Below are 16,831 nucleotides of genomic sequence, written 5' to 3'. Positions count from 1 at the left end.
TAACACTGACTCTACAGGGCTAAGTTAGCAAGTTACACATGTGAAAAAGGTAAGTGAAGACGAAGAAACAGTCCGTGCATCACAGGAAGCCTGCAGCAGTCTAGGTCCAAATAAGGAAGGATTTAGAGTTACCAGATCGAGCACTGACTATATACTTTAGAAAAGAAGGCCTAAAAGCTGAAGACTCTGCGTCCCATCATATTTAGATACTAAGTATCTGGTTAGACACCATGTTGTGTCATCTGCTAGCGAGGAAAATCTATACTGTGACTTCAAATGATACTACTGAAAGCTTGTATAATGTAAACAGAATTGGTCCTAGCACAGAACCATGTGGAACTCAATCCGGTCTTTAAGTCTGACATCATTAGCTGTTTTGGGGTCCAAACTCCGCTTCAGGTCCCAAACTCAAACGAACACTGCGGCATCACTGAGAGGAGGAGCCTGGGCTCGAACCACCAACCTTCCGGTTAGTATCTGACCTGCTCTACCAACTGAGCACAAGTCCCTAAAAAGCCACCCCGCTTTTTAGGGGTGCTGAAGTTCAGAATAAATAGAAAAAGATTTCAACATTTTAAAAACACAACAGCCTTATTAAACGCAGAGTAGTTTTGACCCAGAAGCAGGGTTCATCCTGTCATCACTTAAAGACTGGATAATTAAACTTAGTGTGTAAAGAGGACTCTCCGTTTACATGAAAAACAGGGCGACCGTGGCTCAGGGGGTTGGGAAGCGTATCTGTAACCGGAGGGTCGCCGGTTTGATCCCTGGGCTCTCTGTCCTGGTCGTTGTGTCCTTGGGCAAGACACTTTACCCTACCACCTACTGGTGTTGGCCAGAGGGGCCGATGGCGCGATATGGCAGCCTCGCTTCTGTCAGTCTGCCCCAGGGCAGCTGTAGCTACAACTGTAGCTTCCTCCACCAGTGTATGAATGTGAGAGTGAATGAATAATGGCATTGTAAAGCGCTTTGGGTACCTTGGAAAGTGCTATATAAATCCAATCCATCATTATTATTTAAAAAAAAACAAAAAAACGGAGTCTATCAGACAGATATCATGCAAAGCCCTACAGTGCCATACTTTAAAACCTATGGCAAGTCCTAATCTCTGTAATAACATACTGTGGTCAACAGTATCAACGATGGACTGAGGTCTTGCAGAACAAGCACAGAGATGAGTCCACTGTCAGAGGCCAGAGGAAAGGATCTGTAACCTTCACTAAAGCCGTTTCTGTGCTGTGATGAACTCTGAAACCTGACTGAAACTCTTTTCATTCCTCTGCAGATGATCGGTTAGCTGTTTAACTCTTTCAAGAATTTTTGAGATAAAAGGAATGCTGGAGAGTGGTCAATAATTACATAAGACAGCTGGGTCAGGTTACTGCTTTTTAAGTAATAGTTTAATGATTGCCACCTTAATTGCACATAGCCTATTAATAGAGATAGATGATCATATTTAAGATTAAAGCATTTACTAATTGTAATAGTTTGAGCAGGAATGGGTAATGAGGTCTAATGGACACGTTGATGACCTGGAGGAAGCGATTACTAAAGTTATTTCAGATTTAGATTAGCTGAAGTGAAAGAGTCTAAATAAATATAAATGACATTTAAAGTAGCTTAAAATAATGATGTGTCTATGGCTTTGAGTATTTGTTCTTCAATAGATAAAATTTCATTTATTTATTTTTTAATCAATGAAGTTAAAGGAATGCTTGACTCAGCAGAGCTCTGACTTTTTGTGAGCGTGGCTTCAATGCTGAAGAGAAACCTGGGTTTTCGGTGTTTAATGAATGATGATGATGGAAAATCCTACCGCTACGGAGACTCTCTTTTTTTCTTTACCAGGGACTCAGTGTCCGCAGTTACACACGGTGAGGATGTAACACTACACTTCATACACTTTAAGATCATTCGAACCCTCCGGAAGTGAGACGAAATCATAAACGTCACGTTAGACGTGCCGGAGTGCGCATGCTCCTCGGATGTGGAAGTGCTTTGGCAGAAGCAACGGTCGGGGAAGGGTTTGCGCTTATTACAAGCGCAGTAGTTGAGCACCTCACACGGGAATGAACTTTCGGCATTAGTTCGGGTGTACGTCTGAGTGGGCAACGAGGGAGTACAGTCCGTTTGTAACGTGACACAAACGTTAAAAACCCCACAGAATGGTAAGTTATTACGTCTCACCTGCCTGGAAAAGTGTACGTGGAGAGTATGCTACGCTAATGCTATCAAGGTGTATGACTCCAGGAAGTCACCACCTGCGGTAACTACACCTGGCTTCTGTCAGCATAGCCTTGCAAGCTAACAGGCCAGCATAAGAAACATGCTTCATGCTTCTTACGCTGTATATAGCTTTCGTGCAGCTTGTGATCTGTGTGATGTTAGTCAGACTTTAGCATGACAGATACGGGACAAACTAGTGTGCCTGCCCTTGTTGCAGGTAATTAGTTTATCTGTAGGTTTTAGTTATCGTCAGCAACGGAGGTGATGCCGTGCTTCCTACTTTCTGCCAGCCTAGGGTTACAACATAAAGTAATAGGTTTCATTATGTGGCTAACTTTCTGCTTAACCTCAGCGCAGTTGTTTTTGAAACTCTGCGTGGCCGAATGATGTGACTGACACTGGTGATGTTAATATTACCTGCCATAGCTCCCACACTCGTCCCTGCCAAATAGACTGTAGACTGGTAACAGGCACATGTAAGTAAACATAATTAGTAAGTGATACGGGGCATTAGTATTGCCAAATCTGCAAAGTTTTAAAATAGCTGTAATACACATTACAGCTTAAGTTTATACCAGTGGTTTCATTATGTGATTGAAGTGTTATGTATATGGGTTTGCTTTAAATGCAGTATAAGACGTCTATGTGTGTAGGTAATATCAAACCAAAATATTATAGCCATTTGATGTCAGTTCCTCCCTTTCCTTTACCAGTGGGGAAACAGCATAGGATGATGAAACACTCGCCACATACAATCGCAATGTAAATTTGTCATGGCCATTATGTTATTATAGACTTTCATATCCATTCCATCCATCCATCCATTTGCTTCTGCTTATCCTTTTCAGGGTCGCGGGGGGTGCTGAAGCCTATCCCAGCTGACTTCACAAAGAATATTTAAAGATTGTCATCCTAGTGCAAGTCTTTAGTGACCAAATCCATTATTAATTTTGGTTTTAGTCCTAATTTGGTCTTCCAGCACCTGAAAAAGGTAACTGACTCTTCAACTGCTAAATGCTCCACTTTGTTCACCTTCTACTTTTGAACTGCCAGTTTTCAGTAGTGTACTTGGGACGTATCAGAGAGATATTGCATTAACAACTGAGGGATTTGGAGGGTGTGGGATAAGTAGACTGGAATTTAAATAACCTATTACAGAAAGCCATGAGGTTGTTTTATTTATGTTTTTTTGGTAGGTTTGACTGGATCACTGTAACATAAAATCATTTTAAAATGGCTATTTTATAATGCTGGCTTAACTCCCTATGTGTTTCATTGTGACACTCCCTTGGACCAAGTAGATATGGGATGATGATCTAATATAGACACCAAGTGGAGATTAGACCTTTTTTTTTATTTTTTTTATTGTGATTTGAGAAAACAATTTGGCATGCTATTCTCTTTTTTTGCAGTATATGTCTACTGAAATGTTTACCACAAGTTAAAGTCTCACAAAATGTCAGAGTTGATTTTTGAGTGCAGCACATCTCAGTCCAAGCATCTATTCTGCTGGATTTCAAACATGGTGCAGTTCTTTGTTATTTGAGCAGACAGGAGCCGCCGCGTGCTCTAAAAGATGTGCACTGTTGACATGGTTTAATTTCTAAAGACTCACAGTGCACACTGAGGTTTATTTGTCACCAAGGATGTGATTCTCTTGGGCTGACTTCAGATTTCACTGTATATTAAACTTTGAACCTGAACCTTTTCTAAGCAAGTAATCCAGACCACATTGCAAAACGTTGATACCATACCATTGATTCCTACCATATGATGGCATCTGCCTCTATTAATATGGGGCCCTCCTATTTATCCTCTTTATCATAATGGTGCAACACTTGAGCAGCCGCACTGATTATTTTATTGGAGCTGAAATAGTTTTGACCATATTTAACTCTTAATGACGTCCCTGTATTTCTTTGCTTTTGGGAGTTGAAAGAGCATTTGAACACAGAAATTGTTAATGATGTCAGACTTGATAATAATGTTTACAAAAAGAGCAAATGATAAAAAACTGTGATGAAGCGACTCATAATTGGGCACAAGAATGCAGTTAACAGGAAAGGTTCCTTTACTGGGCCAGTAATTCAAATTTACATTTATGTATTGACATGTACCTATACATTGAATACATGTTCTCATATATGCTGTACTGTCTTTTTGGGGGCTGTTCTGTTTTTGCATGTAGATGCGCTTCATGCTGCTGTTCAGCCGGCAGGGCAAGCTGCGACTGCAGAAGTGGTACACAGCCACAGCTGAGCGTGACAAGAAGAAGATGGTCAGGGAGCTGATGCAGATAGTGTTGGCTCGCAAACCAAAGATGTGCAGTTTTCTAGAATGGCGCGACCTCAAGATTGTCTATAAAAGGTAAAAGTGCCATGGGCAGTCCTGCATTTTGTACTCATCACATCATCACATGCTTCTTGTGGTGCTTTCTTTACACTATTTTCATCTTTTCTCATTTTAACGTTACTGACAGTTGTTTCTAGAGTAGATATTTACAGTTTCATTTTCTTTTGTAGCTAACTCGTGCTATGAACTGCTGTTGATTTATCACTAATTATCAAGAAACTAAAGAAATGCACTAGTGCTTTTATACATTTAGGCAGTAGCCTTTATTGTTTAGAAATTTTTAAAAGAAATGTTAGTAACACAGTATTAAACATGTAAAAAGGATGAGATGTGGCAGTGCTTCGTCTCCAAGAAAGAAACAGCAGGAAGGAAAACTACATATTTGTCTGTATTTGAGTATTTCATTAAAATTAATGTCTGTTGGAAAGAGAAGCTGCTTTCATATAGATGGGGACGATAGGCCCACGTCCACCACAGTGGTACATGGTCTTTCACTGCCAGCCCAGCCCCCACTGGTGGAACACGTAGATGAACTATAAGTCTGCTTTGGCAAATTAGGTGAACTACTGCCTTTGAGCTCTAACTACAGAGAACCTAACCATGGCCTCATACATCCGGTGATCAGTGGAGGAATATGGGTGGCCCTGATCACCAGGGCCATGGGCTGGATTTGCATTGCCTTAACTGCCAGGAGCTCTTAGCATCAGGTCAAGTTACTACTGGCCTGCTTCCCTTGACTTCCCTGGTCAGAGAAACACATCTTAAGGACTTAAACCAGCTGTACCCAAGGAAAACAACTTGGTTTAGAAGATGCATCAGGTCTTTCTGTTGAATGTTACATTATTAGATTTTTATGAGTCATTTGAAATTTGAAGAAGCCTACACATTTCACACTATAGTAACTAATATAGTGACACAGTGGCCTCTCCTACTTCCCACTATGGCCAGCCACATCAGCTGGCTTTGCCACACCTAGCAGAGTTAATGGCTGAGTCCAATGTTGACACAACAAGCCTTAGAACATTTGCTTTTCTGCATCAGAGCTTTGGAAGGCATACTTGAGATTTTACAGACCGGACAAGTTCAGCTGAGGCGAAGGGAAGGAAATTAGACCAAAGAAGCATTGTCCCTGAGACTTTGTTGCATAAAACAACAACCATCTTATGTGGCACAGAACCACCCTTGACCATCACTAAAGAACGCATCCCCTCTACAAGTATAGTCTAACACTGCACTAAATCAGTGGTGCTAAACATAAGACCAGGGGAGCAGAATCAATCCAGCAAAGACACCAATTCAGCCCACTGGAGTCTTTGGAACATGTGACGGAGGGCATACATTTTTGGACTTTTAACTGTATTTTTATTTTTTTTTAATAATAATTTCTAACAATCTTTTCTGTTGATAAAGACTTCATCTACAGCCATTCATGCTACACCAGCATAAACATTTAATTGACAGGAAAGTTCCTGTTTTTCACTATCTACTATGGAGATTTCATCAATCAAAAAAACAAAAGTGATTCGTAAATACAGGACAGTCTGGGCAGTGAACTACAATTAGAATAGAATACTTTTATTTGTCAATTTCTTCAAATGTACTTGCCATACAAAGGAATTGAAATTACGTTTCACACTGTCCCATGCGTAGGCATTGACAACAATAAGGTGCAGATGCACAACAAAAACAAAAACAGCCCTAACAATGTCCAGGTAAAAGTTTTGAATAAAAATTACAAAAAATTAAGAGTCTGGCTCAGTGGAAGCAAAATATAAAGAAAGGATGGGTGGCTTAACACAGTACTCCAAGTCTATAGATAGGTTAGGTATACCTTTGTTAGGTACAACTTTTTAACTACTTGTTGAATGTCTAATCAGCCACTGACATTGCAGCAACCCAGTCCATGCATTTATGTAGACATGGTCAGCACCTCAGAATGGGGAAGAAATGTAATTCAGGTGACTGAATGTGGCATGGATGTTGCTCTGACGCACGCTATTCTGAGTGTTTCACAAATTGGTGATCTATTTTCTAACAACCCTCTTTAGAAATTAAAGGGAAAGTTCTGAAAAGGAGAAAATATGCAGGGAGCAGTGGGTCTCTGGGCAAAAATAACTTGTTCATTTCAGAGAAGAAGACTTCTTCTATCTGATAAGGGTTGTTGTAGCTCAGCAGGTATAGCACATTGTGCGCTAATCAGAAGGTTGGTGGTTCAATCCATGGCTGTTCCAAATACATATGTATACTCACATCGCCCCCACTGTCACCAGATATTAATTCAATAGAACACCTTTGGGATATTGATATAATAATGAGATATTGATGTGTTAATAACCAAAACGCAAGCACAACTTGGAGGTTACAACACAACTAGGCAAACAATGCATTTAAAACAGAAAGCAGAATTAAGGATTTAATCATTTAGCCCACTTACCTTGGACAAATTACAAAATCAGGCAAGTCAACAAGATCAGGGGGATAAGTGACTGATTAAAACACAGATGCTACTTCATAGGTCAGCACCCAAACACAGGTTATTGGACGGAAAGAACTCTGCACGCTTGCTCTGTCTGGCAGCCCTACACAGGTATGGTAAACTGTCATACTTCGACTGTATGTACATTTCTGTTGTTGTTGTTGTTGTTGTTCTTCGTCTTTCTTTCTTTTTTAAAATCTGTGATGAATTTTGAGGCAGAAAGTCTTAACTGGATCTCACAGCAGGCAGTCTGCGGCCTTGGTGGTTTTTGTTAACTTGAGAACGAGGCGACATTGGGTTTTCAAATTGATACCATAGGTGAATCCACTTAATATGTTTGAGTTTCAATCTCAGTGGCCTTAACATAAAGGTCAGAGGTTACGTTTTCTGCAAATCTAGTGAATGCGATAACTTGAGAACAAGGCAATGTAGGATTTTAAAGTTGTTTCTACTTCTGTGTATATTGTCTTGCAGGTATGCCAGCCTTTATTTCTGTTGTGCCATTGAAGAGCAAGACAATGAGCTGATCACACTCGAAGTTATACACCGTTTCGTAGAGTTGCTGGATAAATATTTTGGCAGTGTAAGTCATATGTGCATCTTAATGTGATTTTTCTGATTTGCATGTGAATTACTTTGAAGGAAGAGACTAGTTGACGGCATATGAATCCTGCTTCCGGGTCCAAACTACTCTGCGTTTTTTAAGGCTGTTGTGTTTTTGGCATGTTTTAATGCTTTGCATCTTGTTCTGTTTAATCAGAACAAGCCCCTAAAAATAGTCCATGATCACTGTCGACCTGTCTGGGTTTTCATTACTATGATTCATCTGCAACACTTTTTAAAGCTCAGTTTTAAAACCTTACCATGTAACTACAACCCAGCTGCTCAGACACCAAAAATTTGAATGAGTCAGAAAAGAATCACTCTGAGGCAAATAAAGATTGGAATGGGAACATGAAGCTGAAGATCAGGAACTTAACATGGAAACAGGAACAGGAAAAACTTATATTTCATCCTCCAGCTTCACTGTGCTAATGTTTTTATATCATGCTAACTATAGCTCTGTAGCTAGCCAGCATGTAGCAAACCATTATATTCCAGCTAGCCCAACTTCAGTAACCCTACAAAGGTCAGTTCGGTTTAGTTTTTCTGTCCTCATTTAAGTGACAGCAGTGCTGTAAGTTTGATTTTTTTTCTTTCTGAAATCTCTCAGAGCATGGTATATTTACATGGAAACTAGCAAGCTAACTTCCTGCTAACTTCTAACTGCTGAATTTAATAAATGCTGTTTTCATGGATGCTTGGATGTTAAACTTAATTGTTACACCTGGTAAAGTTGCAACACTGATCATTTTATTAAAGATGAAAGCATTTAGACAGTTTAACTCATTGATGCCGCAGTGATCGTTTGACATTTCGTTTGACATTTTGTCCAGGGGTGACAATAATTCTTAGTACAGCAACTTATCCTTAGTTGGTTTAAGTAAAAATGTACTCCTATAATACATGCAGTCACTCTTTGAATCATTTTGTATACGTTTTCTAAAATTATTATTGTCAGAAAGATAAATGTCTACTTGTTAAAATGTACTCACAATGAATTCAAACATAATTTTGTTTGAATTCTCAAAAGGGAAAAGTTGAAAGACCATTCTGAGACTTTCCCTGGCATGGTAAAGAGTGGCGTTTTGTGTATGTGTAGGTATGTGAGCTGGACATCATCTTTAATTTTGAGAAGGCCTACTTCATTTTAGACGAGTTCCTGATGGGAGGAGAGATTCAGGACACATCTAAAAAGAGTGTCCTCAAAGCCATTGAACAAGCTGACCTACTGCAGGAGGTAAGCTGGGCTTCAGAGTTGACATGACTCAAGAGGACGATGCGTTAAAGTTAGTGACCTGTGAGTTATCACTGAAAAGTCAGTCACAAGTCATGGACTGACTGTGGGACACATTTTGTTGTGTTAATGATCACCAGACTAACTTCAGTTTGGAGTTGTGCAGTTTGTACACTCTGCATATGTAAATTTGTGTCGTTTTTGTTCCTCCCTGGTCGGTGAAAAAACAGTTTTGTGTAAGTTTCCTCTCTGCCTGCACTCTGAGTCAGCTAGCCCTAACTGTTGCATTTTTTTTGCATATAATACAGTAATACTAATATAAATGGCATACGGTCATCTTTCTACGTATGCCTGTGAGAGGTGACAGCTCCATGCAATGTGAATGGAACAATTTGTTGTCTGTAATTTAAGTTGCGTCTTCCATTTGTTTATCTTTTCAGGAGGACGAATCACCGAGAAGTGTACTGGAGGAGATGGGCTTGGCATAGCCCACAGCAGCGTTATGGGAGAATATAGAAGGCAGGGGGTGGGTCAGTGTAGGGTAGAACATGCATCAACTTGACAGTACTGGTACTATGTATATGTGAATGGGGACTGATATACACTGTTTAACTGGGGGAGAGACTCAGTTAGTGGAAGAACCTTGCAGTGCCAGGCCCTTTAGCTCTGGGTGGGTGGGTGATAGTGTGCGTGTGTGTGGGTGGGGAGGTCACTTCTATGTGGCTGCCAGAGTTGTGTGTTTATATTCTTTTTAAGGAGTAAGGCAGAGTCCAGCTAAGAAAATAACCCACAGTGTTTACCACTGTGGGTTATATACACTTCAGCAAAGTAACATTTTGCTGAATGTTTATCACAGTATTGTGATTTTGCAGTGTGACTGGGCTATGATACAAAAACTGGTTGAGCAGGCACATTATGTCATGAAGCTTTGTCAGGTACTGACTATGGGCTCACTTGAGTAGTAAGACTGTAATAAATATTTAATGTCACTACAAGTGCTACTAGTGAATTTTAAAGCATTGACGATGGTAAGTTGGGGAAAAAACACTTAATTTATACATACATTTAACAACATTTAATGTCATTCTGTTATTTAGATAATCCATTCGCTCGTATGATGGCTTGTGTTCCTGCCTTGTACAGTATATTTACACCATGTTAAGAAATGCAGGCGCTACATAAAACAGTGAAGAAATTAAAAACAAAACAATTACAAGAATTAGACATTTTAATTTTCTGGCTCCACTCAAATTGTTCTTGTACTAGGTAATCAATTGGTGTGTGAATATATCACGTTTATTTCAGGTGTTTAATATTTTTAGATTGTATGAATATTCCTTGTTATTGGCCCATCTTTCATTGCACAACTTTGATAAACTGATAGTGAAGAATAAACCAAAGACATTTTAGAATGGCATCAGAACTAAAAAAAAAGGATCTTATTTACATTTGAACCATTAATATGTACTGTATCCTGATGAGGTGGAAATGTCATATGCAGTTTAAGAAAAGTGCAACTTAGAATGAGAAGGAACACAGGTAAAGGTCAGAGTTGAAAGTTATAGAAGGGACATGCTGTGTGCAGTGGTTACTTGTTTGGCCTGGGGTGAAATTACAAGGCAGATAGAATTATCTAGCTTAACTATATTTTATTGTTCTGTAAATGTTTTACAAAGTTTTGTTTTCAGTGTGACATCTGTGTGAAAAACAGACTTTTGCTGAATGAGCAGTGGGCAGTAATGGAACGGGTCATTCAAAATCAGTTGAACAAGTTGAAAAATTTCCAGGCTGATACCCCTGACAAAATTCCAGGATAATAGACTTCTTAATAGGGATGGGTACCGGTATCGGTTCTGACATAAATGGTAGTAACCAGACCGAAAAGCAGCGCACATTTCGGTGCTTTATTTCGGTGCTTTTTTTTTTTTTTTTTTTTTCCTGAGATGTCATGCACTTTGGATTCCAGCCAATCATTTTACCTTTGCGAGCGTAGTAGGCGGGCCCAGGTACGTACATTCTTTTAGAGCAGAGCTACAGATTAAAAATGCCCAAGGCGAAGCGGTCAAAAGTCTGGCTGTACTTCACAGCAAAAGATTAAAACTCAGCAGCCTGCAACAAGTGCTTTAAGCTGATACTGTGCAAAGGAGGTAACACCTCGAATCTGATGAAACACCTGGCGACGCATAGCGTTTTTTTAAAAGCCGAGAAAAGCGCCGTATTTGATAGCTTGCTGCGAGACCTCACACCGTGCACATCTCTGCCGTTCCTCTTCTCTGCGTGAGTAGCTTAATGTTGTTCGTGTGTAATTTACGTTGAGTAGGCTAACCACGTTATTACATTAATGCATGTAAGATGAACTAGCAAACACCGTCGTAGTTACATGCAGCTGTCTTCTTGTTTGATGACAGGTACTCCCTTCACCCTGGCCAAAAAGGCTAAAATGACCAAAGAAAAAGTGGAAAACAGCTAAACATGAGAGGTTTTTGGACCAATTTTGTGTTCTCCATTCTTTAAGCACCGGTTTGAGCACCGTTTAAGCACCGGCACCGTTTCAAAAGTACCGGTTTGGTACTTGTATCAGATAAAACCTAAACGATACCCATCCCTACTTCTTAATAGATAAACTGCTAAAACGATTACAGTTTACACACACACACACACACCTTGCACCAAGGCGTTAGAAACAGATAGCTCCTCACACCATTCTTGAAACATTTTTGCTTTGTGGCAGCGAGGGTTATCCTGCTCAAATAGGCCACAGCCATCAGGGATTACAATTTCAGTGAAAGGATGTACATGGTCTACAACAAGGCTTTGGTTGGCTGTACATGTCAAAGTAACATCCACATGAATGACAGGACTCAAGGTTCCCCAGCAGAACCTGGCCATTCCCAGAAAGCATGATTCCCAGACCAGGCTACCTTCTTCCATGGCACCACGGTCAATTCAGTTCCATTTCAATTAAATGGCACCAAATCACAACAGCAGTTGCATTAAGGCATTTAAGTTCTGATGCTCAAGTGCCCATTGTTGGTGTTTTTGGTGGTGGATGGGTCATGAGCACCCATATTGTTCTGCTGTTATGTAGTTCCATACCCAACAAAATGCAATGCACTGTTTTTCAGTAACCTTTCAGAACCAATATTTTGGGGGCAGTTTAAGCCTACAGTACCTTGTCTGTTGGACCAGCCACACGGGCCAGCCATTGCTCCTCAGATGAACTGGTGAGCCTTGGCCGCTCATGACCCTGTCACTGGTTCATCGCTAGTCCTTTTCAACCACTTTTGACTACTGCAGACTGAGAACACTCCATAAGAGCTGCAGTTTTGGAAATGTGCTGATCCAGTGGTCTAGCTATCACAATTTGGCTCTTGTCAGACTCCCTCTGTAATTAGAAAGCATTCCTGCCGCCAGGTGCAGATTAATATCAGCTAATTCTCAAGTCCCAACTGATGGCCTATAAAAAGGTGTCACACAAGGAACATCTCATGTTGTGTAAAACCAGTGTGCTCTGTCAAGAGCTTCGCAAGCTTGTTACAAAATATACTGATGGCATTGGTTACAAAAGGATTTACTAAAACTGTTGAAGGTTCCAGTGTGCTATGTTGGGGTGGTGAGAGTGGTGAAAACCTGCTACTGGTTGAGCAGTTACCAGAGACTGTAAGACAAGACTGACCAACCTGTGCACTCCCTTGATTGACCATAAGAAAGCCTATGACTCAGTGCCTCACTCATGGATCCTGGGATTCCTCTGACTGTACAAGACAGGACCATAAGGAATTTGATGGGGATTTGGCGAACACTAGAGGTCAGCTTCAAGTGCAGGATTTACCAAGGAGATGTTCTGCCCCACACTACTGTTCTGCATAGGCCTGAACCCCCGTCAGCCAGATCATCAAACAGGCTGGCCAAGGACTTAAGCAATTATTAGCCACCTCCTCTACACGGATGATATCAAGCTGTATGCCAGGAGTGAAGGAGACACTGGTTCACTGATCCACACCACCAGGATCTACAGCAAATGTTGATCTTAAGGGGCTGGACTAGTGAAACTCAACGTCACTGTAAAGAAGTTACATATTTACATAATTTCCTTAGGGATTAATAAAGTATGCTGATTCTGATTCTGAACTGTTTCTAGATGGTAAAGAAAAAGCTGCTGTGACAAATCTGTCAGCATGACTCTTTGGTTTTCAGTGTAAGAAATAAATGTGTAAAGTTCTGGTAGCTCATTGCTCAGACTCCATTTTTTTTGATATACGTTTAGTTGTTTTTTCATTCAGTTGTTTTTGCTTAATTATTTTGTGTAGTATGAAGCGTTTTTATCAGTGGGGAAAGCTGTAAAACTTATGCAACTAAAGTTTAGGGTAACAAATTTTTCTTGTGCTTGTTTGTGGTGAGCAACAGATCAAACAGGGTAAGAATTATAAATGGCTTGAAGCATGTATTCTGGCCTGTGAGACTTTTCTATTCATTGTTTTCAGAAAAGCCTTATTTTTTATGCATTTATTACTATATGTGAGAGCACACATCAGCTTTAAGGCCTGGACAAGTTTGAAACCTTTTGTCCTCCATAATGGCAAATGGCTGAAAATAAAATCTGGTGTCACTTTAGCCAGCTCCTAGTTTGATAGATTCTGCACTCAGCAGTCTTCAGTATTATTTAAAATGCAGCCAAGTGCTGCTTAGTTTACTTTTTTCACTCATTTTTCCCAACACCTTAGCGTTTAAATCCGGCACCCTTGTCTCTGTGTACTAAGCCTGTACCATTACACTTGTTGTCTTTGTAACGTCTGCCCCCTTCCTATTTTAACATAATGATATGATCCCAGATTGCCCATCGGAATAAAGTCCCATCCCTGCCTGCATGGCTTCTCCGCAGGGCCGAAGATTCTGTTTCTACTGAGGACCATCAATAACTGACGTGAAATTATCTAGGGCCGGATATAATCATATGCAGGCTACTTCCAGCCCATTTGGACTTGAGAAGTGTAGTTGGATCGTTAAAAGAAAAGGGGGAGGGGGTAGTCCCATAGACAAATAGGAACGAACCATGAAATAAGCTGGCCAAAAGAGGAGATAGACGCCACTGACATGCATGCAGCACCCTAAGACTGTACACTAAGAAGGAGGAAGGTGGCCAAGGCTAGTGAGTGTCAGAACTGCTACCCAGGATGAGACAATGAACATCCACAAGTACTTCAGGAAGATGGCCACAACTGAGAGTGTGGTTAGTTAATATCTCAGGCAGCAGAAATTTGAGAAGAGGAGCATCATGGATCTACAGGACCCTGCATGGTATATACGGCCGGCAGAAGAAGTGGCTGATGTCCAGAAATCCTACCAGTGGCTGGACAAAGGTGAACTGAGAGAAAGGCACTAATCATGGCAGTGCAGGAACACACTCTGAGCACTAGACTTTACGGTCTATCACACAAGGCAAGACCCCAAGGGCGGGCTGTGCAAAGATGCCCCTGAGCACATATAACAACAGGGTGCTAGATGCTAGCAAACAGGACATACATGGAACGCCATAACCAAGTGGCTGGCATAGGATACAGAAACATCTGTGCTGAGTATGGCCTGGAAGTCTCGGGGTCAAAATGGAGCACACCCCCCTAAGGTGCTGCAGTGTCTATGTTTTTTTATGGGATTATTAGGACGTGTATCATCACCTCATCACCTTGGATTTATTTTCCAGGGAAATTATGTTAAAATGGTCGGGCTTAAGATTCTCTGGTTTGTTTGCTTGTTTAAAATAAATCTTAGCTCGTTATACTGTCTCAGCAGGAATATTTTATGAGCTGGAACAATGTTTCTAACTTTGTTTACTTTTCCCTTTGAATTTGAATGCATCTGCTTGTAATCACACAAATTAGTCTGAGTTGGTGGGATTAATAAACATTTCTGAAAAGGGGTGTCTAAGAGTTGGACAAACATTCTGCATTTAAAGTCTTTTATACAATATACTCAATCCATCTTCCTTCATAATTCTGTTGAAAGGTATTTATATTGAAGAGGTAAATCACAACAAGTGTGATTCAGTTAGCACTGTTAACACACAGCATGAAATGTGTGTATTTTTGATTCAGTCCAGTGTAAAATTGGGCAAAATCCTCTATATTCCACAATGTGTGGCCAAAATATATAAAGAAAAAAACCCCAAAAGGCCCACATTAGGAGTTTATTTACCTTTTTTGTAAAAGAATAAGTGATGGAACTTGCTCTTTATTTATTTACCATAGATCTGTAGTTCTACTATATGGTCCAGTTTTTGTTTTTTCTTCTTTCCTGTGTAAAAGTCAAAAGCACTCAGTGGGTGGGTTGGTGGGGGTAAGGGGGAAATGTTTTTCATGTCTCTCCAAATGTACAGTTATATTAGGCTCTAGGTTGAATGGTCCAGCAGTCAGAAATATCCTGTAGTCTTCTGTCATTTGACGACAGGTCAGCGTAGTCACTCCACACACCAGTTTCAAAGTGGCACAGAAATCCACACCCTTGCACATACAGATGCATCTGTGTGGCAAGTGGAGCTATATGAAATATATAGAGATGCAACTTAAAACTTTAATGGCGCAGTTTAACTTAGATAAGAATCCCAATAGTTAAGAATTATAATAATTACCCTGACTGGCAAGTAAAAGAAAAGGTTTCAAGTTTAGTAAAGTTCAGATGGAGAACCACTGGGTTAATTGGTGATTCCAAATTGGCCTTGGGTGTGATTGTTGGTGCGAATACACTAAAAGTTGATTCTGTTCATCTGGACGTAGCGTTTTCAGATGGAGAAATGTTTCGTCCTTCATCCAAGTGACATCTTCAGTCTCAGCTGACTGCGGGTTTCCTGCATTGATATATTGCAGAGATACCTGTAAAGACTAGCATGCCCAACCACAGTGAGATTAAACTGCTAACAAAAAACTAGAAGACTAGTCTACGCACTTTCAAAAACTATGCTTGTCATCCAGATTCATAACAGGAACTCTTCACCTGGTGTTAATAAAGGTTAACTGACAGAGCTAAACTTTGAGAACTGATGAATTTTATCTTGTATTATTTAGAGAAAATGTAGTTGTAGTGATCACTGAGTGATGATACGTTTTGAACAAACATTGGATTGGATATTTTTTAGTTGGCACATCATCAGTTTTATTCTTTGACATTTATATTTCAAGCTGATTTATACTCTTTATATTGTAAGCAAAAAACTTTACAATAATACAGAGAAAACGAGACGAGCCTCTTTGAGCAAATACTTTATATTAGAAGGTGAAGAAACTATACATAGAGTATAAAGAAAACAGAGAAAACTCCAGTAATCATGTGACCCCTTGTGAGCAAGCATTTAAATGAAGATTATGAATCCATGATGATGCATCATGAGAAGCCATCAACAGCTTATTGCAATGTGACCAAGGGAGGCAGATGATGGAGAAAAGCAGTCCAAATATCAATGGTATTAAAAGTAAATGTACATAACGACACCGTGAGGCAACGGTTGTGACTTGGCGTTATGCAAATAAAATTGAATTTAATAAAGTTACCCTTGTGAGACAGTAATGAATAATTTTTTTTCTAATGGTTAAAATTGAGAAATTCGTGAGGTTAAAGGAATGGTTGGCACAACGGAGCTCTGACTTTGTGTCAGCCTAGCTACAGAGAAACGTATATCAGTGATGAACAGTAAAATGCTCTGGTTTTTCAGAGGGCTTTTTCTTATAGAGCAGCAAACTATTTTTCCAGGCTAAATGAAGCTTTTATAAATTAGGTAGATGTAATTTCAGCTATACCAGAATTACTGCTTTAAGGTAAATGTTTGAGAGTTGTACCAGTGAGCAAAGTACTTCTGATTTCTTTTTTAGATGAGCCACTGTATCCAGAGACATACGCAGATGAAGATGACCCCTGTGGGTCAATTAACATTTTTAACAGATTTACCATTT

The 16,831-nt window shown here is 40.0% G+C and overlaps 1 protein-coding gene across 2 annotated transcripts; it reads left to right on the top strand.

The window, feature by feature from the left end:
- Positions 1–1,970: 1,970 nt before the first annotated feature.
- ap1s1 (adaptor related protein complex 1 subunit sigma 1) lies at positions 1,971–13,118 on the top strand. Of its 2 annotated transcripts, XM_085255079.1 has the most exons (6): positions 1,971–2,168; positions 3,075–3,217; positions 4,415–4,593; positions 7,529–7,637; positions 8,757–8,894; positions 9,332–13,118. In XM_085255079.1, exons 3-6 carry the CDS (start codon positions 4,415–4,417, stop codon positions 9,377–9,379), a joined length of 474 nt encoding a protein of 157 aa, XP_085111205.1. In that variant the 5' UTR covers positions 1,971–2,168; positions 3,075–3,217; the 3' UTR covers positions 9,380–13,118. The 2 variants fall into 2 exon arrangements, with proteins under 2 accessions (XP_085111205.1, XP_085111197.1); XM_085255071.1 differs by lacking the exon at positions 3,075–3,217.
- Positions 13,119–16,831: the final 3,713 nt, after the last annotated feature.

This window comes from Mchenga conophoros, linkage group LG3 (assembly GCF_057382185.1).
Source record: "Mchenga conophoros isolate Kocher_MC1m ecotype Shallow Benthic linkage group LG3, M_conophoros_male_GT1.1, whole genome shotgun sequence".
NCBI classification, from domain to species: Eukaryota; Metazoa; Chordata; class Actinopteri; order Cichliformes; family Cichlidae; genus Mchenga; species Mchenga conophoros.
Note: the sequence above shows the minus strand (reverse complement) of the source record. Positions and strands in the feature narration are given on the sequence as shown.

Bases quoted from the DNA above. Each gene is read 5' to 3' on its own strand.
- ap1s1 (XM_085255071.1), top strand. The intron at 7,638-8,756 runs GTAAGTCATATG...GTGTATGTGTAG, and splicing joins TGGATAAATATTTTGGCAGT to GTATGTGAGCTGGACATCAT. The intron at 8,895-9,331 runs GTAAGCTGGGCT...TTATCTTTTCAG, and splicing joins AAGCTGACCTACTGCAGGAG to GAGGACGAATCACCGAGAAG.